Source organism: Malaclemys terrapin, chromosome 7, assembly GCF_027887155.1.
Source record: "Malaclemys terrapin pileata isolate rMalTer1 chromosome 7, rMalTer1.hap1, whole genome shotgun sequence".
Lineage (NCBI taxonomy): Eukaryota > Metazoa > Chordata > Testudines > Emydidae > Malaclemys > Malaclemys terrapin.
In genome coordinates, this window is record NC_071511.1 from 41,638,328 (window position 1) to 41,663,049 (window position 24,722).

The following is a 24,722-nucleotide window of genomic DNA, read 5'->3' on the forward strand; positions in this document are numbered from 1 at the left end:
GAAATTATTTTTACTGAAGTTGCAGTTTTTGATCCAGACCAGCACAGTAGAAATATTAACTGTAGCATGTGAAGCATAGAAATCCCCATAGGATAGGTTTTTAGCATGTTGAGCAAGAAAAAACTGCTGAGTTCAAATGCTTGTCTACACACAAAAATCGTACTGCATTAACTATGCTGCTATAGTTAAGTCAGTGCAGTCCCCCTAGTGTGGGCACAGTTATTCTAGTATAAAGATGCTTCTACTAAGATAGGGGAAGAAGAAATAAGCTGTACCAATGTAACTATGTCCACATCAGTAGCTGCATTGGTATAGCTTTTGGCAGAAATATCACTCCTAACCAAAACAGTTATACTGGTTCCAAAATATTATGTGACGCCCATAGAAATAAGTATTTTCCTCCTCTCCCCACTGACCCCATCCCTTCCTGCAGTCCCCACCAGTTTTTGTTGCCCTGCTTTTGGAAATACAAAGCAGGCAGAGTGGAGAGTATAGCACAAATACATTCCCTTTAATGTGAGGACCTTCTTTGGAGCTCATGGAAGTGAAGGAAAATTAAATGGGGAGAAAGAGAGAGAACACCACACTTTTTCCCTCACTGCACGACTTCATCTTTGGCTTACAGCTCATCTGAGTCAAGGTGGTTAAGACTGCCCAAGTGTGATGGTAGCTTTAACATTTAGGACTGGTCTACACAGTGCAACAATGCACACGAGAAAGGGTGTAAAATTGTAGAGGGCTTTGAAGTGTTGAACTCTAACAGCTTTGTGTTGACCCCACTGATATGCTCTAAAAGGTTCCTAGTGTGCATGAATGTAGTCCTGTTTGAAAACAATACAACATAATACATACTTTTAAGAGTGCATCAGTTGGGTCAACACAGGGCAGTTAGAGCTCAATACTTTTCTACAACTATACACCTCTTCTGATGTGCATTGCTGCACTGTGTAAACAAGCTCTTAGACACTGAATGGTTTCACATACAATTCAAAGAACACTGGAATTAAAGATTTTAAAAGTCAGAGACCAGTGTGCTAACTCTCTGTGCTACCTAGCTATTCCTTCCATCTGGAGTTCTCATCCTATTATACATTTAAGCAGCTTATGTGTGTAACTGCTGGGGATGCTGTATTTACTAACATACTGCTGTGCTGAGACTAATTTGAAGCTACCGTTCGTAAAGATTCTCCTGAGGGGGAGGGGAGAACTTCCTTCACAGAAGCTAAAGTAACTGTGCATAGAAACCGTGCCAAAACGACAAGAAAATCTAAAGTAGCTTATTCTATAAACAGTATACAAGAAGTGCTTCAGTGGATAAGCACAAACAACTGAATCACAGAAGTCTTTCCTTAAATGAACCTAGTCTGTACTGCTTTATACTCTGTGTGTGGGTGTGTGTATAAATAAATATGACATTAGAGAGTGAATGTCAGGCAGAAAAATGAATTAGCCTTTTATTGAACAAAAATGGGGAAATAATGGAATTGTACCTTTTAGCATTTTTTTTTTTTAAGGCAGAAAAAAATTAGGAAAAAACAACAACTGAACATTGAGTTTAAAAGCCTCTATAACAACTGGGAATCTCTGCAGTCATGCTGCTTCATATTCTGCTGACCATGGTTAGACTATTATAAAAGAGTTTGATCTTGTTGATAAACTCAAGAACTCTATTCAAGCCTTCACAGTAAATCTAGTTTTTTATGACATTTTCTTCCTGAACTGACGAGATACAAGGTATTTACCAAAAGGGGATTTCAATGTTTCTGAAATGTGTGTGTGTTTGGGGGTGGTGGGGTAGCTTACATTTTAAAGTTGTATCAAAGTAGAGACCTCTGTTCCATTTTTCAAGGTATTCAAACACAAGTCTAGTCTTCTTAAAATAAATGTTAATTTTAAAGCAAGTTTCAGTTATGGCAAATGGAAAGTTTTCAACAGACACAGACACACATACTTATTATTTGATCTGCCATAGTCTCAGCATGCAATCATGATGCCTGGTGACATATTATAAAAACTTGAATATAACAACATTCAAATGGCTCTTTACAACCATAAATAAGATATTAATTCAGATATTCAATGTCCATATTCCACCTTCAGGTTATGAAGAGATTTTATTGCCCCCCGCCAAATTAAATGCCTCTTATACTTGAGCATTTATATTATTTTAATGAAACAACTTAAATTGCCCAAAGCCCTAGATAGTTTGATCAGTAAGGTGCTTTTTGTACATGAATATATTCAGATCTGCCCCTTCACTTTTGTCTCCAATTTTAACTGAACATAGTGCTTATGAAAGATGCTGCATTAAACAGCAATGTAGACCAAATCTTTTCTCCATAGGTAATATATAGCACAGGTAGCGACTGCACAAGCAGCGACTGCACAAGCTTCCCTCCACCATGCAGCCTATGTGCAGATATGCTATTCTAGAGTAACTAGCTCTGAGGAGGAGTTGATCAGAGTTTTCATGACCATTCAAATACTTGGCGTCTATGCTTATAAAGCCAGCAATGATACCAATTAGTGTCAGCTTAAATTGACATATTATATAATAGGAACTGGACACAACTCATTTCCTAACCAAAAAGCCATCAGATAGCAATTAGCTTCAGTCATTATCAGCCTTGTTAGGATCGGAACCAATGTTTTAGAAGTTCAAGGCTCCATAACCCATTATCAATCCCTTGGGTCATCCCTTCCCGCAACTACTTCCTTGCCACAGAGTTCTGAAATACTCTAAACTGAAGTTCTTTCCTATCGCTATCTGTCAAAACCCATTACATCCTTTCTGGTATACATGTCTGATACAACTATTCATAGGAATTTGAAGTATTAGGTATCTACATTACAGAAAAAAAACAGACAGTTGCCAGTTCCTACCTTAGTGCATCAGCTCCATAACCATTTACAATGGTCACTGGATCAGGATAGTTCTTCTTGCGTTTGCTCATTTTTTGGCCATCACTAAAAAAAACAAATGCCAAGTGTGGGGAATGAGTTCTTAGGACTCTGACAACACAAGAGTTGCAACCAAGTATCCTTTTACATCCAGCTTCCTTTCCAAATAATTGATTAAAACTCAAATCTGATTGTCACAATATGTTTACAGTTACCCATGCCACTGTCATGCACTCAGCACACTATTTCAGCATGACGGACAATTCCAGAGCACTGAGAAAATCTGGAAGCAATAGGCTCCTAAATTACAGACTCAATTAGAAGAGTCTATCTTCCTCTGAGAAATTAAGGTGCATAATAAGGTGCAAGAGGATAAAAACAAAACATTTGCTTTGGATCAGTATCATCATCCTGAAGATGTGGCAAGTTATGACACTGAAAAATATATTTACTGTTATAAAAAATATATAAACCTCCAAATCAACATGTAGCTTTTAAACAACAGGGTATCCTTCCTTGTGTACAATGGCATATCATTTCTTTCCTCAATTCCATCCAGTTTTAATTAGCTTTGTGGCCGATAAGTAAGGGCAGATATTCCTGTGAAGAACTAGGCATTATTCCCGGATAGGAGACAGAAATGTCCCTCTCTGACAGGCAGTTAAATTCATCTTCTGTAACGTTGCTACTTTGTGACAAGTTTCTCTCTCATTGGTAGCCAAAACTGACCTAACTATAACCACTATGTACTCCTAGGCTACCAAATGTCTCACTTGTGATTTAGAGTAACATATCTGAACCCATTACAATGAGGTGACAATAAAAAGCTGTTCAGTAAAGAAAACTAATATACTAACCTAGCAAGAACCAGCCCATTTACAATTACATTCTTGAAAGGCGGCTTCCCAAAAAGAGCTGTGGATAGCACCAGGAGAGTATAAAACCTGAAACAAAAAAGTGATAACTTTATCAGACAGTTCAAACCATATTCTAGGCATGTTATGCTAAAAGCACCATGCTGTCAATTACAAATCAAATTTCAATTAAGCTGGATTTATTCACTCTAGCACATTAGAATTAAAAAACATCTGAGTGGACATATAACTGGAAAATATCCATTAAAATCAGCTTATTGTACAATTGCTTTCTTGCTGTGCAGTATATACTATTATTTCTCCAAATATTACACACAAGTAATAGAATACTAATAAATGACAGTGAAACATTTTGGGAATAATTAGCAAGGTTGGGAGACAAGACAGTGGAGAATTTTCCACTTAAGTAATAGATTTTTAAAATCCACAAAATATAAATTAAATATATATATTTATATAAACAAAAATAACGAGGAGTACTTGTGGCACCTTAGAGACTAACAAATTTATTTGAGCATAAGCTTTCATGGGCTAAAACCCACTTCATCGGATTCATGCAGTAGAAAATACAGTAGGAAGATGTATATACACACAGAGAACATGAAAAAATGGGTGTTGCCATACCAACTCTAATGAGACTAATCAATTAAGGTGGGCTATGATCAGCAGGAGAAAAAAAAACTTTTGTAGGGATGGTCCATTTCAAAAAGTTGACAAGAAGGTGTGAGTAACAGTAGGGGAAAAAATTAGCATGGGGAAATAGTTTTTACTTTGTGTAATGACCCATCCACTCCCAGTCTTTATTAAAGCCTAATGTAATGGTGTCCAGTTTGCAAATTAATTCCAATTCAGCAGTTTCTTGTTGGAGTCTGTTTCTGAAGTTCTTTTGTTGGAGAATTGCAACCTTTAGGTCTGTAATTGAGTGACCAGGGAGGCTGAAGTGTTCTCCGACTGGTTTTTGAATGTTATAATTCTTGACGTCTGATTTGTGTCCATTTATTCTTTTATGTAGAGACTGTCCGGTTTGGCCAATGTACATGGTAGATGTGCAGGTGAATGAGCCTCTGATGGTGTGGCTGATGTGATTAGGTCCTATGATGGTGTCCCTTGAATAGATATGTGGACAGAGTTGGCAACAGGCTTTGTTAGAAGGATAGGTTCCTGGGTTCGTGTTTTTGTTGTGTGGTTGCTGGTGAGTATTTGCTTCAGGCTGGGGGGCTGTCTAAGCGAGGAGTGGCCTGTCTCCCAAGATCTGGGAGAGTGAGGGATCGTCCTTCAGGATAGGTTGTAGATCCTTAATGACGCGCTGGAGAGGTTTTAGTTGGGGGCTGAAGGTTACGGCTAGTGGCGTTCTGTTACTTTCTTTGTTGGGCCTGTCCTGGAGTAGGTGACTTCTGGGTACTCTTCTAGCTCTGTCAATCTGTTTCTTCACTTCAGCAGGTGGGTATTGTAGTTTTAAGAATGCTTGATAGAGATCTTGTAGGTGTTTGTCTCTGTCTGAGGGATTGGAGCAAATGCAGTTGTATCTTAGCGCTTGGCTGTGGACAATGGATTATGTGATGTGGTCTGGATGAAAGCTGGAGGCACATAGATAAGTATAGCGGTCAGTAGGTTTCTGTTATAGGGTGGTGTTTATGTGACCATCGCTTATTAGACCATCACTTGTAGGGTCCAGGAAGTGGATCTCTTGTGTGGACTAGTCCAGACTGAGGTTGATGGTGGGATGGAAATTGTTGAAGTAATGATGGAATTCCTCAAGGGCTTCTTTTCCATGGGTCCAGATGATGAAGAGGTCATCAATGTAGCGCAAGTACAGTAGGGGTGTTAGGGGACGAGAGCTGTGGAAGTGTTGTTCTAAGTCAGCCATAAAAATGTTGGCATACTCTGGGGCCATATGGGTACCCATAGCAGTGCCACTGACTTGAAGGTATACATTGTCCCCAAATGTGAAATAGCTGCGGGTGAGGACAAAGGAAAAAGGACACTAAACTATCTAAACTACTGCATTCCACAAGGGGCCACACAACAGTGGTTCCCTTAACTCACCCAACAATATTGTTAATCTAACCAGCTATACCCTTAGCCCAGCAGAAGAGTCTGTCCTATCTCGGGGCCTCCCCTTCTGCCCCTGTACCCCCATGAACATGATATAGTTTTTTTTTGACCTGGAATTCTACTTTCGAAGTCTCCGACTCAAGGAATATTTCCAACACACCTCTGAACAGCACACTAATCCACAGAAACCTATTCACAAACAGGATTCTTGTCAGAGGCCTGGGCCTGTGCAACTCTTTATTTTTAAATAAGTTAAGGGTGTGGCACAGCCTTGTTAGCTAAGGGAGAATATCAAATACATCAGCAATCTACAGAGCTAAAGCTAACACAGCCTTTAAATGAAAGATGATTTTATGGAAACTAATTGACTCAAACCAAGCCACAGAAGGTTATGCTTCAAAACTGTTTATTAGCATAAGATTTAGAGAAGAAATACTCTGCTGAAAGAAAGGTTCATTTGTATCCTCTGAAGTGGCTAGATCTCAAAAAGCTGCATAGAATTGAAAACACATCTGTGGCACTTGAGTATCCAAGACTTGGTAAACGTTGCTTGGGTGCATTACTGCATTTATAAAACGGCTTAGATGAAAGCTGTGATTCTTATTCCCTAGAGAGGCTTTCAACTCACATTATCATCTCAGGGCGCACACCCCTCTAGGCTGTAAAACCTCATAACCAACCAAATTACAATATAACTTACAAACCTTTATCAAACATTCACACATACACAAAAAGTAAAATACAAATCTTTGCCATTTTAAGCTACTTTCCCATTCTTTACTCCTTGTCCATAATTCTCTACCCTCCTCCTTACATCCCACCCCCACCCTTTTTTCCTCCCTCATCTTTAGTCTTCAAAAGAAAAAAAACCTCAATCCTGAGCTTTTGCCCATATGACCAAGGCAAATCAAAACTAAAGAGACTGCATACTAGCTGATTCTTCCCTCAGCTGGTATGAATACCCAACTGACAAAACAGTAATGGGTTATGGCATGTAAATATACATGCAAAACAAACAACAAACTGATCCCAACAACAGCAATTGTCATGGAATGACAACAACAGTGTGGGCATGTCTACCCTTACCTCCGGAGCGATCGATCGATCCGGGGGGGGGTGTCGATTTATTGTGTCTAGTGAAGACGCGATAAATCAACCACCGAGCGCTCTCCTGTCGACGCTGGTACTCCAGCAGAGTGAGACGCATAGGCAGAGTTGACAGGTGAGTGTCAGCAGTCGGCCTACCGCAGTGAAAACACCGTGGTAGGTAGATCTAAGTACCTAGTTGAAGTTGCGTAACTTAGATCAATCCCCACACACACACCGTAGACCAGGCCTGTAAGGCATTTCTATTTTAAAAGCAAAAACTGACTTTGACTAGAAGGAGCTTCAATGTTTTTTTGGGTTTTTGTTTTTTTTTTTTTTATAGGAGACTGGTACATGAGGGTTACGCACTTTGAGGTGGCACATGCAGAAATTTTTTAGTGATTGAAGAAACTTCTCCAGAGACATTAAGTTAGATAGTTCAGTTTCTTAAAAAGCTGAAGAGAAGAATACCCACAATCATACTGGACAGTGTATCTGGAATTAATTGAAACATGCCTGGTGTATAGTGTTGGGAATATAGTGCTAATACTAATTGCTTGCAGTAGTAAATGTTATGATTTTAATGACAACCACTGTTGTCATTTCAAAATATCATCTACATATTCCTATTCATGATCATTCTGTGGTTTGATTTGCTTTATAGACACTACTTGGTGGTTTTAAGTTTTACATTTATAAGATGCTTTTGATATGCACATCTATAAACCAATTAAAAACATGCCTTTCATAACAGCCAATAGACAGCCAACGCTGGTAAAACATTCTGTATAAACATGTACAAGTTGGGTGGGGTTGGGGTAAAGTCCCATATTACCCCAACACTAACAAACCTCTGTCAGAATTTAAAGGCCTGGTTAAGCAGTTAATTCTGGTATGAGGACCTACAGGTAGGGCCAAGACTGTCGTACAAAATGTGCTGTTTTAAATATTAGCCAAACTGAGAAAGACGCTTCCATGTCTAATACATTAAGTAGAGTTACCAATGCTCAAAGAAAAAAGAATGTTAAATGACAAAGGGCAGCATTCTGCCTGAAATAACTGTTTGCTTGTGACTGAGAAATCACAATTTTAAAGATATCTACGTTCTAACAGTTTTACAAGGTTTTGCAAATACAGTCTATTTAAAGCATCAATATTTCAGAGTTGACTGGACCATTGGCCATTTAGCAGTGTTGTCATTTTAGCACGTCATAACTAGAGAAGGATATATTCATTGGCATTTCCCAGAATCTCAATCTTTCACAAGTATAATGAAGATATTGGGGAAAAGTTAACTAAGGGCTGGTCTACATTAAAGAGGTAAGTTGATCTAAATTACGCTAGTTCAGTTACGTAACTGAGGTCAAGGTAACTCCTGTTGACATAGCTTCCACCTCTCAGGGACGTGGAATACAGATGTCAACAGGAGAGTGCTCTCCTACCAACTTAGAATGTCTTCACCAGACCTGCTAAATCGACACCGCTGCATCAATCTAGCCCCTAGAGTAGACATGGCCTCAGTGTAATCCAGCTTTATAATGAGGATGAAATCTAGCAACTGTCTAGTACAGTCTGATGTCACCATCATTCCAGAGGAACAATCCTAATCTTAATTCATTTTTCTGTCTGAAAATTAATAGCTTTATTGGGAAGGTAACAGGCTAGCACTGCCTATTTGAAAAACACCACCTTGTTAGCAGATCATCATCTTGGGAAATGTTTGTGGGTTCTCATGACTTTCTGAAGCAATTGGCTTAATAGCCTCCTAAATAGAAGGAAGGTGACAGCAGCTCTCAAGGGAGTAGGATCTAAGATGCAGCTCAGTGGTTCTGAGGGCGGAACCTTAAGAGTAAACCAAGCCTGGAGAGAAGGCTTGAGGTGAACTTTATGCTGCTGTTAATAAAAACTAACCCCATGAAGCAATCTACCCAGGCGTATACAGTTTGAAAATCTCCACATCTGGCAGCAGTTATGTAGCCTACAGAATATAAAGTGAATTGGCAGGCTCAGTCCAATACCCAATGGATCTACGTCCATATCACAAAAATCAAATCACAATTGGCATTACAGGTGGCCTCTCTTTTGAGATTGACAAAGACAGACTCAGTCTGGAGACAGACCACCCATAAACTCCCCCCAAGTCTCCCTCCAAAAAATGCTCTCTCCAGATCAGGCTCTACACCCTTTAATATGAGAAAGCTTGTAAAGGTGCTGCTCAGATGGCAAAACTTAGTGTTTGGTGCTGCATATTTACTACCTTTCATGAACACTAATCATACTGTGGTAGTGTTTTTAAAAAAAAAATAGAAGAGAAACTAGGAAGTGTGCTAATTTAAAATAGGTTTGTAAATTATAGTGGCCTCACATTTAGATTATTACACTGACAATATAAAAATTCTTCCTGTGTAAAAATGTACCAATGTTCTTCAGTGATACTACCAGATTTTATTTCAGGAACTGTCCTACTGGATCAGACTAGTGGTCAACCTCATCCAGTATTCTATCTCCAACAGTGGCAACAGCCAGATATTTAAAAGGATGGCCTAAGAACCCTAAAGTAAGCATATGTGGAATAATCTGCTCCCCATATTGGTTTCATCCTGTTCTCTAATAGTCAGATTGGCCTAAAATCTGAAGCACAAGGCTTAATTCCTCTTCCAGATATGTTGTCATTAATTAGGACACTTTTGATATCCATATTGATACCACATCCCTTTTTAAAATCTTGTAAAATTCTTGGCCTCAACCACTTTTGTGGCAATGAAGTCCACAGCTAAGTTACACACTGTGTGAAAAAGTATTTCCTTTTGTCAGTTTTTAATTTCCGCACTTTTTAATTTAATTGACTGTCCCCTTGTTCTTGTATTATGAGGCAGGGAACAGAACCTCCCAATCTACCTTCTCTATATTCATTGTTTTATCTACTTCTATCATGTTCCCTCTCATTTGTCTCCTTTCTGAAGTAAACAATCCCAGGCTTTTTCATCCGTCTTTATGAGAGTTTTTCCAGGCCTTTGATCATTCTCATTGCTCTTCTCAGAACCACATTTAGGTTTGCAACATCCTTTTTGAGATGGGGTGACTAGTACTGCATATACTATGACAGGTGAGGTCACACCAATGATTTATATAAAAGTGTTAGAATATTGTCCATGCTGCATCTCATTCCATAGGAGTGTTAACATGTTAGCTTTTTTTGATCACAGCTGCATGTTGGACAGAGATTTCCATTGAGCTCTCTACAATGATTCCCAGGTCCCTTTCTTAAACTGACACTTAATACAGAAACCCTTGTTTTAAAATAAATGTATATTCCATATATATATGATCTATTTCTAGGACTTTTACGAAATACAGTATTGCATAAAAACTAATAAATTAAATTAGGGAATCTGGGATCAGTGCTTAGTAACAATGTCTAGAAAACTACTTGAGGAATAGTGTGCGAAGAATAATCAGGACCTGTAGGAAGTTGTGTCTCAAAGTAACAAGGGATCAATTCTCTTCAATGTTGGGATTCACTGTATTAAATATTCTTTATTAATAATCATTCTGATAGTGTACAGTGAATAATAAATCAATATATAAGCATGGGAAATACAAACTGAAGTAAGATCTTATCAGGTGGGCTAGCAGGTAGCAAATGGAGTTTAATGTAGTAAGGAACAAAATAGTAAAAGTAATTTTAGGGTTAACGGAACAAAATTAGAAAGGACTAATGAAGAAGAATACTTCAGAATTGTAATAAATAATTAATAGAATTTTACATATAGTGTGAGACTGCATATATAGGGTAGTAATGTTGAAAGAGTGTTGACGGTGTATAAAGTTTTGGTGAGGATCCATTTAAAATACTATCCACTGCTTTGAACAGAGTTCAAAGTACAGTTCTACTCTGCAAAGGAACCAAATTTCTGTGAAGGTTCTGGTCTCAGTGATTTTGTGTTAAGTATACTCAATTGGCAAATAAAATAGGTGTTGTTTTTTTTTTTAATTGCCAGCCTTCAAAGCAAAACCTGGAATTTGGCAATCAAGTTTGGTTCTTTCCATCTCACACATCACCACCAGAAATAAAGTATTGCAAGGTTAAATTAGGCCTTCATTTATACCTATGCAACTTTTCTGTATTCATATCATGCCCTCAATGATACCTGTTCCACTACCTTTTAGAAATTAAACCCAATTCATTTTCTCTAATCTCAGAGATTTGCAAAAATACAAATGACTGGAATTGAATAAACAAGTCTATTATATACAAAATAATGCTGAATTTAGCTCACTTGGTCCTGACTGACTTAGAAACGTAACAGATCTGTTTACTGTGCAAGTACCACTTCAATATAGTGAACTATGCTAATTTGGGACGATGGAAGGAAAGTCTAGTTAAGAAAGGTTTGTAAAACTAAGCATAGTCAACCTCAAAACTAAGACTTCAAGGACACATAATTATAACAGACATTCCTAAATGGGACAAAAAGACCAAAAACTAAATATTATACATAAGAAATTACCAGGGACAAACCTGAGATTAGAGAAAAATTTAGCTTTACATCAGGAAAGGTTTGTTTGGCCATGGAAATATCAGTAAATGGAGCAGTTCACAACATTGTGGAAGCAAATTTAAGTCTAGACGTTTATATTTTTGAAAAGGAGTGTCTCCTACTAGTCACATAAAGGTTGACTTAGTTACACTTTTGGCCCTTTCCCAAACTAACACAGAAAAGTTAAATCGCATCTAGGGCATGGGGTTTACTGGCTTACTCATCAGGTATGAAATACCTACCATCCCCAGAAAAGTTTTTGTCTCAGCTCAGTAAACTCAGTCTTTCCTCCTTTTATGGTAAATAAACTGAATTCTGCGCAGTTTACTTTGTGGCAAATTTCTCAATGAGAATATCCAATGGCAAGTCTCAGAAAGAATAAGAGATTGCCCTGGTATTTGCTGACTACTTCCCTCCCACCACTGACGTAGCTGCATTTTAGTGAAAGCTGTATACTTATACACCTCTACCCCGATATAACGCGACCCGATACAACACAAATTCGGATATAACGTGGTAAAGCAGTGCTCCAGGGGGGCGGGGCTGCACACTCCGGTGGATCAAAGCAAGTTTGATATAACGCAGTTTCACCTATAACGTGGTAAGATTTTTTGGCTCCCAAGGACAGTGTTATATCGGGGTAGAGGTGTAGTTTGCACATCACTTAGGGATGGTTCATATGTTAAATGCACTCTCTCTCTCTAAAATCTTGAACAGAGTATATTACCATCCTCTGGTTTGGTCAATGCCTTCAGCAATGAAGTCAGCAGGAAAGGCATCTTCAAATTCTTTTCTGTTCTCAAATGGATAATGGACTTGTGCGTAAGGCATGCTCCCACTCTCAAACCAACAATCAAAGACTTCAGAAACACGGTGCAACATTCCTTTTCCACAGCGTGAAGGGATGGTTAGATGATCAATGCTGTAAGAGAAAAAGATGGACAAACGCTAATCCAAATACTAAGAACTTTGATATAATAGAACTTAATCCATATTATGGTTATGCATTAGATAGAGAACAAAAACAACAACAACTCAGTTTCACCGTGATTTCCAACAGGCCAAGATTTCATATAAAAAATTTTAGAGTTTAAAATGGCTTTGTACATTTAGTATCAATCTCAAATTGAAGTTCCATAAGAATATAACAATGACCATACTAGGCCAAACATGTGGCACATCTAGCCCAGTATCCTGTCTTCTGACAACAGCTGGTGTCAGATGCTTCAGAGGGAATAAACAGAACAGGACAATTTATCGAGTTATCCATCCTGTAACCCAGTCCCAGATTCAGCAGTCAGAGGTTTAGGGACAGCCAGATCATGGGGTTGCATCCCTAACCCTCTTGGCTAATAGCCATTGATGGACCTGAGCTCCATTAATTTATCTAATGCTTTTTAGAACCGAGTTATTCTTTTGGCCTTCATCACATCCCCGGCTACAAGTTCCAAGAGTTGACTGTGCGTTATTGTGAAGAAGCACTTCCTGATATGTTTGTTTTAAACCTGCTGCCTATTAATTTCCAAGAAAGAAATATTTGTATACTTAATACAGTATACATAAAGCCATTCTAGTTTCCTCCATATGCTCCTAAAATCTAAATGATTATTCAGGTTTAAGACAATAATAACTAACATTTCTGCGTGCTACTCCCTAACAGTTGCTAATTAACTATAGGAGCAGTTCATGCTGGTATATGTTCGCAGTGACTGACCTTTCTCTGTGGAGATCAGTGACTTTCACTCCTGACAGCTCTTCCAGTTCTGCCACTGACCCAATGCAAACCACCTGTTAAAAGATAGTAAAATACTTTAGAACCAATTGAATGGATATTTTAAGAGATATTCCAGAATACTGTGCTATTATGTATCACTTTCAAGTACAATACAGACCTACAAACTATAAGTTAAATTTACCCTTTTACACGGAAACCCTGCAACATTTTATAGTTGTTTTCACTTTGGGAAAAAATTATTTAAATCCAAAACCCAATATATATTATTTATATAAAACACACAATACTTAGCACTTCAACAACGCCTTCCATCCAAAGATCTTGAATCACTTTACAAACCTGATTATCTCATTTTATATTTAGAAAAAGAGGCCAAAGAGGTTAAATAATTTGCCTAATCACAGAGATGAGCAGTGGTAAAATTTGGCACAGAACCCAGATATGCTGATGCTTAGTCTCCTGCTCTGACCACTAGAAAATGCTGCTTTCCAAGGGAGTCAAAATAGTCTTTACCTACAAACATGAACTGCTGCATAATGTCATTAACCATTTAAACTGGAACCATTAGCAAAATGGTTAGATGGGAACTAGCTAAGATCCAGAAGTGACACTCATGTTCTAAATCAGTATTTCCCAAACTTTTTTGGGTGGTGACAGCTTCTAAGTCAAACTTTCCACAACACCCGATATTTACTATATGAAAGTAGAGTTAAAAATGTGTAAGTGATCACCTTTAGCCCAGTGGTTCACCCATCTGGGATGTGGGAGACCCAGGTTCAATTCCCCCCTCTTCCTGATGTGGAGCAGAAATTTGAATTTATATTTCCTACACTGCAGGAGAATGCACTAATGACTGGGCTATGGGATATTCTGGAGCAGGTCTCTCGCAGTCTCTCCTATTGAAGCTGTTACACTGTGTATAAATGCTTAGTCACTGGAGCAGGAACTTGAACTTGGGTCTCCAACATCCTAAGTGAGTGCACTAACTACCAGGCTATAGGGTCATTCTCTGTCCTTGCCTGAGAGTTGACAACATCCCTTTCACATGTCTAAGAAAAATGGGATTTAGCACTACAGATTAGCAACAATTAGCATTTTATCAGACTTTTAAACTATGTGTCTAGACAAAATGCTCCCTATTTATTAGTGCTTTTAGAGGCTGGTATTTCAATGTACAAGTAGCGTTTTGACTCCATATAAAAGAGCAGCAAAGGGGCTTTTTAACATACCTATCCATGGACTGGAGCTGCCTCAATCCTTCTACCAATGTTTGCTTCAGCAGAAGTTGGACACTCCACATTACATTTGTTCGAGGTATAGCAGATGAAAAGGAAGTGACTCAAAAAGTGTTTTGACCAGCTTAGAGGTGACCAAGGAAGAGGCAATTCCCCCACCACCAAAATGACTTCTGACAGTCAAGGCAGGCGGATTTTCAGAAGTTTTCAAGCCTCCTTTAATACATGGTCTCCATCCATCTTAAAATTGATCTGAGTTACCAACCATTGTTTCCATCCCAAGAGCTGTCAATTCATGCTCATGAAAGAGTTTGACTATACTAAATTGCTAAGACTACCATGAGGGCATAATTTACCATCTGGCTCAATTGGGATTTTTGGGTCCTGGAAAGAGTTAAGTGAGACATATCTTATTTAAAGTGAAAATCAGAGTAATCTATCAAGGAAGAAAAATGTGTGTCCTTAAAGCATCCTGTACCCAGAAGAAAACTCACATCTGCACAACCAAACCTCCAGGAGAACCTTCCATGGAACTGATGCAGCTAGAACAGATTCACAGGGTAGACAAAGGTGGGGAACCCGGATTGGCAATTACATTTAATGGTGGGCCAGTTTCCCTTGTCCTTGTGTTATGAGAAGAGAGAACAGAAGATTCCCACCTGCCTATCAGTACCAAGCAAACCACCTAGGAGCTTTAAAAGAAACGTACAGGGAATGATTTATATGAAGAACACTTGACAAGATGAGCTAGAGGTGGCAGACTAGTAGCAACTGGACCAGGGCCGGCTCCAGGCACCAGCCAAGGAAGCAGGTGCTTGGGGCGGCCAATGGAAAGGGGCAGCATGTCCGAGGAAGAGAGGGAGCTAAGGACTCGCTGCCGAATTACCGCCGAAGAATGAAGCGGCGTGATTGAGCTGCCGCCGAAGTGCTGCTGATCGACTTCCCTCCCCCTCCCCCACACACACACTTTGCTGCTTGGAGCGACAAAAAAGCTGGAGCCGGCCCTGAACTGGACAAGTGGAAACAAAACAGACTGGGCACGGGACATAGAAAAGATTTCTTCACAGACTAAAAACAGCATAGCCAGAGATTTCCTGTGGTTAGTGCTGTTATACAAGACTACTGGCAATAAAACTAGTTGGTCAAATGCCTTAGTTGAGTGACAGGAGCTCCAAGCCACATTAAAGCATCTGAACCACATCTTCACTAAATATTGAGCAACTTCAATTAAACTGTATGCCAGTTCTTTAGAACTTAAACATTTTATCTTCCTGCTTTATGAACCTGATCATGCAGCGTTAAAAGATTTTACATCTAGTTGAAATGGGTGCTTTTCTGCTTAGTCCTTTCTTAAGAAACTTGTAGGTTTAAGCTCTCAAATCAATGATTTTCACAGAGTAATAAAAAACATAAGTTTCAAATCTCACCTTCCACTATGTGTTTCTACTACCTTATAATTATACCAAAACTTAGTGCAGCTAAAATAAAACTGTGGGAGACTAGATATTGATTTGTACTATTTTTCACTTAACTTGCAATTAGTAACCTTTCTATATATTCAATAATAAATCCACAATTTTTTTCTGATTTTAACATGAACAATATAATTGCACGCATTAAGTGTTCCTTTTTGAAGGGCACATTGTTGAGGTTCAGTAGTCTGGTATGGCTACTGGACCACAGTAAAATTAAAAAGTTTGAGTGTTTCAATGTTAACCTTTTATATTAATTTTTAAACAACATCCCCTTTCATATAAAATATGAGTGAACATAGGCACACTCCGTTTGGATTTTACTGTGGCCCAGTGGCCATACCAAACCTCAACACTTGCTTTCTAGCCGGTGGGTACATGCAGCCTCAGGAGAAATGCAAGATGTCTGTATGCATTAGACCATTTCTTCCCCAATGTCTGATTCCTGGAGGTTATTTTCACTAAACTGCATGGACACTAAACTCAATCTTCCAAATTAGAAAAGGAATTGTAAAAATGTCATCAGTAAAAGAGGGACAGAGATTGTAAGGAGCATTACCAGAGGCCAATATGGATACTGTAGTCTTTTGTCCAGTCTTTTTCAGCTGCAGGACCAAACTTGAAATATTTTAGCATGATACAGTACTGAACCTTTACTAGTACTAGTACTAAAACCCTTACTAGTCAGTACAGAGTATTTTCATTTTGACTTGGCCATTCTGTACCCATTAGGTACAAAACTGTCAGTCATGGAAGTGGATTTTAATCCACAGGTGGGCACTCAGAGAATTACAGCAATTGCTTCCAAGGAAGAGTAATATAAGAAAATGTTTGTTTTATTTTTAGCCATCTTAATGCAGTACAACATCTGCTTCAGGGAAACATTGTTAGCATAAAGCAACCAATCAACTCTCCATGGACCACCAACAAATAGTCCAGGGATCAGTTTGAGAATCTGTGTCCTAGTTTTTCCAAGGGTCATGAAGGACATAATACTGCAAGGGAAGGATAATATACAGCTGTTGGATGCAGGTCAGGATTCACTTAGCCTAAGAATCTCCACCATCTCCCTGCTGTATAAAACCTCTCCTCATTTGATGAAACCCGTCTCATCGGTGGCCTTAGGAAGATCATGTCAAAATCAGCAAAACACCATAACAGGAGCCTGAAGCATCTCTAAGCAGGAAAGCAAGATGGGTTAATATAAACGGTAGCTTCTCAAATTTAAGTTTTTATAGTACAGTAAGACAGCAGAGACTGCCAACATATTTGGACAATACAGCAATAGTTGTGTAAATTTTTATGGAAAACACACCTTTTTGTTTATAAAAGTAAACAGTGGGTCAAGGAAGAAATAATTTGATCTTGCTCTGTTGGGCAGTAGAAATGTTTTTAAACATAAGAACAGGGAAAGGGTGTGAGGCATAAAAGTTACTTTTTACTTACATATATTTTTTCTGTTATCCTGCTTCAGCCCAGAGTGATAATATGTGTTACCTCCTTATTAGTAAGGGGGGTAGAAAGGATAAGAAGCTTCAGAATGCTATCACCACCATTCAGGCTTATATGGGCATCCTGACAACTTCACTTGTTTTCTTTTTCCATCTAATTGTGTTATCAGAATTGACTAATCAAGCTGATCCCTAGAGTAGCAGTATTTTACCTTTAAAAAAATTGAACATCTGGGTGTTTTATGAAACCAGGAACTTGGGCACTGCCCAAGTACCTTGGTATATAGTTTTGTACATTTACTTCATGCTACTAATGCTGAGACACCTTACAACTCACCCAGTCCAATACCATATATTTATATATCAGCTTTTCTGCTAATGTAGGCTTAACTTGCAAGAGAAAATTTCAGGCAGTTTGTATCTACCAGTTATACACAGACTTTTTCTTGAGTGTTAAAAATTAAAATCAAGAGCTGAAAAATAGTGACTAAAAAAAAAATCCTTCTCTTCTCAGTTTTATTTTATGATGTTATAGTTTCACTAGTTCTCCTGAGTGTAGATTCTTCCAGGATAGAGCTTAATTTAAAACATAAAAAACAAAAGAAAAATACATCTGAAATTTTACATTAGAGAGATGAAGAAAAAAGCACTACTTTTTGTCCTTTACTTGCATAGCAGTTTTAAGAACTATTAGCGGAGTACTTCAAACTGCAAAGCACTAAGACCGTTCTGTGCTCTAGGAAATTAAGCAAACCAAAGTAATATAGCAGGATTTCTTCTGTCAATAACTGGAGATTTTTGTTTTCTTACGTACCTCTTCAAAATCACTGCTGACCCACAAAGGGATAGGTGTTCCCCAGTATCGGTTCCTGGAAATAGCCCAGTCACGTGCATCTTTCAGCCAGTTTCCAAAACGTTTCTCTCTCACAAAGTCAGGAACCCTGTTACGAAAGTTAAAAGCAATTACATTATTATCTACAAACGAAACCTTTCAGTCATCTGATAGGCAGACATTACATTCAGACCTCCATATCACAACAAAATTGATTTACTTTCTGATATTTGCATTAATTGGTGTAGTTTCAGGTTAATGTGTTGGTCATTTGCTAGGAATTGCATTTATTACTTGTATGACCTTTGGAGAAAAAAATAATAGTATTGCTTCTTCTGACTCCTACAGATCCTCAAATGTGCTATGCAAGTGCAAGAATATTATGTTTTATTGTTCATTCTCAAAGTAATTCAATCAACATCTGTGTTAGATTAGACAAATATCTACAATGTGCCCATGGATGCATATTATACCCATACAAAAGGTAATAATGATGTTCACACTTCACTGGGATACCTTTCTTTAGAAAATTACTACTAAAAGTTGAGATAAAGATTTAGAAAAATTCACATGATCACTATCTTACAAAAACAGTTCTTAAAGAAACAATCTTTTTTGACATTAACTGAGGATTCTGATATTGCAGACATCCACCCACCCACCTGTTTCTGGCTAATGCATGAAAATCTTATAACGGGGTTATAAGACAACAATAGTTAAAAGTTCAGTTGACTAGGCTAAGTTGGCACTGTGGGCCACTGTTTAGCACCTATCACCAGCCTTTGCTCCATGGATATCACTTCTATCAATACTGCATGAGTTAGAGACTATTCCAGAGCATGGATCCTTGAGAATAAACAAAGTTCCAGATCCTCTCACTCTCCCACAAGGTCATGGCTCTTGCCCTATTCTTGGTAAAACTGTTCATGGATCTCAAATTAAAAATATATATATATATATATATATATATATTATAGTCAATGGCAGCACTCTTTGAAGACTTCATTACTAGCTAAATTGGCTTTGAGAGACGTTTAACTATGAGATCTGACCATATGAAATATCTTGAAGATCAAAGATAATGCTGAGGATTATACCCCATCAAGGCTAATTAATCTGATCGTTTGGTTAACAATTGGTTATTCACATTCTCTACATAGTCACAAGCCACAGCCTGCTGTATTTGTTAAAAAACTAAACAAACCCAAACCTCAGTTAGTTACCTTCTTGTAACGGTTGTTCTTTGAGCTGTGTTGCACACATCCATTCTGCTGTAGGTGGGTGCGCACCTACACTAGAAATGGGCATATACTATCACTCAAAGTAGAACTTGTGCATTTTCCAGTTCTTTAGTTAAAAAAAAAAAAAAAAACCTTTTAAAAAAGAATTATTTGTACCTCATAGAAGCACTTATACAAAAATAAAAAGAGTTGCAAGCTAAATCTTGATATAAAGACAACCTTTCAGGCTTAGGGAGAACTTTTTTGGGATTATGGGATTCACTTACATAATTCATTTGCGGCTTTACAGCTTATACACATATAGTTACAGCTGAAGAGAATTTTAAGACATAACTGTGTTTAATTCAATTCAGTGACTATACAATGTACTAGAAAAAGTGATAACTTTTGAGGTCAACAGCATATTACTTTCATGCCTAAAGAAACATTTTAAAAGTCACAGCACATAAAAGAAGTGGTGGGTTGTAGGAAGCAGCCCCGGAACTTAAAATTCATTATGCATATTCCTTAGGAAGTCAATGCATTTTTTTTTGAAGTTTCACTGAACATCAAGGCACTACAACATTTTCAGACCCCGTATTGCCATAGGCTTATAAGCATTACTGAGAGCTGGTGATATATTGCTTTAAGCCAATGTCACAGATACACAAATAAGAGTGTACAAAATTTAAGGGAAAAATATCCAGAATTATTTTTGACTTTCAAAAAGACTTCAGAGATTTAAAATGTCAAAAGCACCCATGTGATCATAGACTAAGTCTTAAGTTGTAAAGTGTCAATGGAACTTAGGTGCTTTAGAATTATTTATCCTCACTGACTTTACCTACACCCCTCATAGCACCAGTGTTAATATTCCCGTAACTCCACTCCCCAAGCCCCACCCAACTATTTAAAACTGAAAGTGGGTAAAAAGAGCCTGACTTATCCATAGGAACATTTTATTTACTGATTTTTCTAAGATTTGAAGTAGCCATGCCTCAAAAAAGTACTTGCATGCAAGTATGCAAAATGGTATGGAAAAATGCTAACTCTGAAGTATACTAATTAAATAAAAGCAAAACATCAACATAAAACTAATGAAATTCAAGTTGCAATACTTATGAGTCTCAAAAAATATTTAATGAAATTCAACTCAATTTAAAATGAGTAATTTGCCAAAGAGTATGAACATTGATCAGTTTGGTGATACAAATATGGTCCAATTATAATAGCCAGGTATAATACAGATGTATGCAATCGAGCAGTATTGTGAATTTCCTAATTCTTACCCGCCTATCCAGCCAGTGATTCAAGCAGAAACTCTTCCAGAGGCATCCTTCAAGCAACCATGTTGGGACTTTCTATAGTACTCATCACCATAATATCTGAGGGTGTATCTGTCTAAATATGCTTTGCTAGATTCCAAAAAATATTTCCACAAACACTAAAGAAGGCTTCACTGGTTAAAAAGCCATCTCGGTTAAATGGTGAGATGAAAGCAACAATAAAAAAAATTAATTAACAAATGGAAAAACAAAGAAGCTGATCGCAACTAGTACAAATCAACAGTTAGGAAATTCTGACAATTGATAATGGAAGCTAAAAGTAACAATTAAAAAACCTACGGCCAGCAGGGTTAAGGACAATAAGAAGGAATTCTTTAAATGTGTATCAGGTTGACTGACTGGGAGCCATCTTGTGATAAATTATGATACTGTATATTGACCTTGTTATTGGGGTATTTTCTATATGATTATATTGGTTTCTCTCAGCAAGGGTCTGTCTTGAAAAACAGGTAAGAAGGAACACAACTCAAGCTAAGCCACTCCTCAGCTGTTAACATACAGAACTACTGGCCCTATGGATTCTGGCTAGACCTCCTACTGAGCCTACTGGACTGGTTTTGACCAGAAGAACAAAAGAACTATAGCAGGGTTTAAAGAGAAAGGGGCAGTAGCTGTTATGGGGAACCAGACAGATATAGAGACCTGTTGAGAGTCTCTAATGCTTTGTTCCTACTATTAACCCAACAATTCTTGTTTTAAGAAGGCTGCCTGATCATTGTATACCACGGATCACAGATTCCCAAACTGAAGAACCACAGGTGAGAGAACTTAGTGGGCAAGCCATAAAGAATTAAAGGACAGTAGCATAATTAATGCCTATCAACATGGTTTTATGGAAGATAGGTCTTGTAAAACACACAAACTTGATAATGTTTTTTGATTAGATCAAATGTCTGGTTAAAAAAGGTAACTCTGTTAAAATAATAGATTTGTGTGGTATCTGACTTTGCCCTCACATTGCCATAAAATCTGAATTATCCTCCCCTCTCCCCAATATAAACTCTGATGGAGCCCATATTAAATAGATTAAAAACACCTGACAGATAGATCTCAGAGTAACTGTAAACAGGTAATGCTCATCCAGTGTAGGTGTTTCTAGTGGGGTCTCAGAAGGATCAGTTATTGACACAATACTATTCAGTATGTTTTTCAGTCACCAAAAAAAAACCCAAGATAATTACTGGAAGATGACAAAGAAATTAGTGGAGTGGTAAAGAGTGATGGATACAGACCACCCTTGGATTGTTTGGTAAGGTGGGCTCATTTGAACAACCTGTATTTTAACACAATCAAATGCAAGGTCTAAAAACAAAGGACATAGATCACAAAAGAAGGGGGAATTTCTCCTCAAATATAATCACACAAAGAATTAAGGGGTCACTGTAGACAACTAATTGAATATGAGGTCCCAGTGCAATCCCGTAGCTAAGAGGACTAATGCATTCCTTGGATGTATAAGCAAAGGAAAATCAATTAGGAGGAATAGGGAGGTGATATTTCTTCTCTATATGGTATTGATGAAATCATTACTGGACTACCGTAGTCAGTTCTGGTGTCCACACTTCAAGCAGGACATTGAAAAAGTGGATAGGTTCAGAAAAGAGCTTCAAAAACGATACCAGATCTGGAAAACATGCATTATAGTGAGAGACTCAAGAAATTTCATTTAGTTTATCCAACAAGTTAAAAAGTGACAATCATCATCTACAAGTACCTACACTGGGAAGAGATTTCAGATAATAGACTGCACTTTGATCTAGCAGAAAAAGGCATAATAAGATCCAAATATAGGGAGCCAAAACTAGAAAAACCTAGACTAAAAAAAATTGTGTTATTTAAACAGTGAAGGTAATTAACCATTGGTACAATTTATCTGGTGATGTGATGGATTCTCCATCACTTGACGTATCAACATCAAGACTGGATGTTTTTCTAAAAGACATTCTATAGTTCTAACAGAAGTTACGGACTTGATACAGAAGTTACTGGGTGAGGTTCTATTGTTTGTGTTAGGTAGGAGGTCAAACTACATGATCACAAGAGTCCGATCTGGCCTTAAATATATATGATGTTGAATCTCTTTTATCATTACCTGCAAAAAAGACCTAGTGGTTTTCTCTTCACCTTCAACATATTGAGGGGAAAAACAGTCTAAGCCATTCATTGCTTGCCTCTTCCAGTCACTTTCCCTTCCCACCCCAAAATTAATCCAGCATTTCTTGGAGTATAGGCAGTCTGGTCCATAAGCCAGATCCTACAACAGCAGCACTTAAAACCTCTTCTGCAGCCTGCTGAAGGTACTGGCTCTTTAAACAGTTTCATTTATGTGGATACAGGTGCATTGGAAATCTCAAGGGATGTGATTACTACTAGGCCAGAAAGCTTCTTCAGCCAACTAAGGAAGCATCAGACATCAAAAATACTTGAGACAGATAACTAAATGATGTAACTTTTTGCTAATTTTTTCTGACCTTTTTAACTTCAAAAGTTATCTTCCACTACACTATCATTTTTTGTTTGTGCTAAGAGTATAAGCTCTGTGTAACTACCAACATCAAGTAATTATGGCTGAAATAGCTTAAAGAAATCGAACAGTTAAGCTTTCTTGCACCGAAATTAAGAATATTCAGGCTTCACGGATTCTTTTAGAGTTGAAACTTGTTACTGTAACACTCTTCATGCTGACCTTCAGAGACCATCTCTCCAATCACAAGTGGAAACTGTATTACAAACATTAGCATGTGACTATCAGACCAACAATGTGGAAAACTTCTCTTTACACTGCTCTTACAGAAACTAATTGCCCTTTTTTAAGAAGTTCTTAGACACTGTGATTAGCTTAAATTATTAGTCCTATTTAAAATAGCCAGCGGTTGGTACAATCCCCCGGGATATTAAAATGCTTAAGCGTTTTCTCTTAGCCTCCTCAAAATGTATATATAAATAATTTCTTTCCCTTAATGTGTACAATAACCGGGAAAGTTTAAACATTTGAATTCTCTCTCCCCTTGAGCTATAAAGCCATACTTCCTTTTTCTAGAGAAATTGTCTGAGCCCGATGCTAGCCTTTAGTGCAACACTAGAGATCATGTCATGTGCTACAGATGGGGCTCACTAATAGCAATGGTATGCTGCTCTGTTGGATTTATAACATGAGAGTCATCAATTGGTATAATAAGAACATAAGAACTGCTATACTGGGTCGGACCAATGATCCATGTAGCCCAGTCTCCTGTCTCTTACAACGGCCAGTACCAGAGCTTCAAGGGGAGTGTACAGAACAGGGTAATTATGGAGAGACCAACCCATGTCTGCCCTTCCTGGATTCTTGCAGTCAGAGGTTTAGGGGTACCCCAAGTATGGGGTTACAGACCTGACCGTCTTGGCTAATAGCCATTGATGAACCTAGGCTCCATGAACTTAACTAGTCCTTTTTTGAACCAGTCATACTTTTGGCCATCACAACATTCCAGGGCCATGAGTTTCCACAGGTTAATTGTACATCGTGTGAAGAAGTATTGCCTTGTTTGCATTAAACCTGCTGCCTATTAATTTAATCAGTGACCCTTGTTTTTTTTGTTACTGTTGCTATTATTCTAATAAAATAGTGCTTTAAATATTTGACCATTTTTAACAAGGACAATATGTGACTGATCAATCGACTAATTATTTGTGGACTGGTCAAATGCCAAATCCTAACAACCATCTTACCAATCAGCTAATCGTTCTGCCAGGTGGCGCTCTGTCCCTTTGTTTTGTTTCAACAGAAATAGCTACTGATTTTTCAGTCTGACACATCTGGCTTTTCTGCACATTAGAAAATATCAGGAGCACCTTCTATTTAGAACTTTTACAAGAATGGTGAACTGAATACTAACTATTCCAAATAATATCTATACAAATATTTGTTTATTATGTTGCAGGGAATAGCAACAGTCCTTGAGTTAATTTTCCAAAGCTTAATTTCCCAGCC

The 24,722-nt window shown here is 37.9% G+C and overlaps 1 protein-coding gene across 5 annotated transcripts in view; it reads right to left on the bottom strand.

Annotated features, from left to right (window-relative positions):
- IARS1 (isoleucyl-tRNA synthetase 1) overlaps positions 1-24,722 on the bottom strand; it is a 239,037-nt gene that overhangs the window by 85,066 nt on the left and 129,249 nt on the right. For all 5 annotated transcript variants that reach the window (XM_054035752.1, XM_054035750.1, XM_054035749.1 and 2 more), the window contains 5 exons: positions 18,166-18,292; positions 13,173-13,246; positions 12,186-12,380; positions 3,759-3,845; positions 2,884-2,967 (listed from right to left, as the gene is read on the bottom strand). In XM_054035752.1, coding sequence (XP_053891727.1) covers positions 2,884-2,967; positions 3,759-3,845; positions 12,186-12,380; positions 13,173-13,246; positions 18,166-18,292 — 567 coding nt within the window. The remainder of the gene's footprint in view (positions 1-2,883; positions 2,968-3,758; positions 3,846-12,185; positions 12,381-13,172; positions 13,247-18,165; positions 18,293-24,722) is intronic.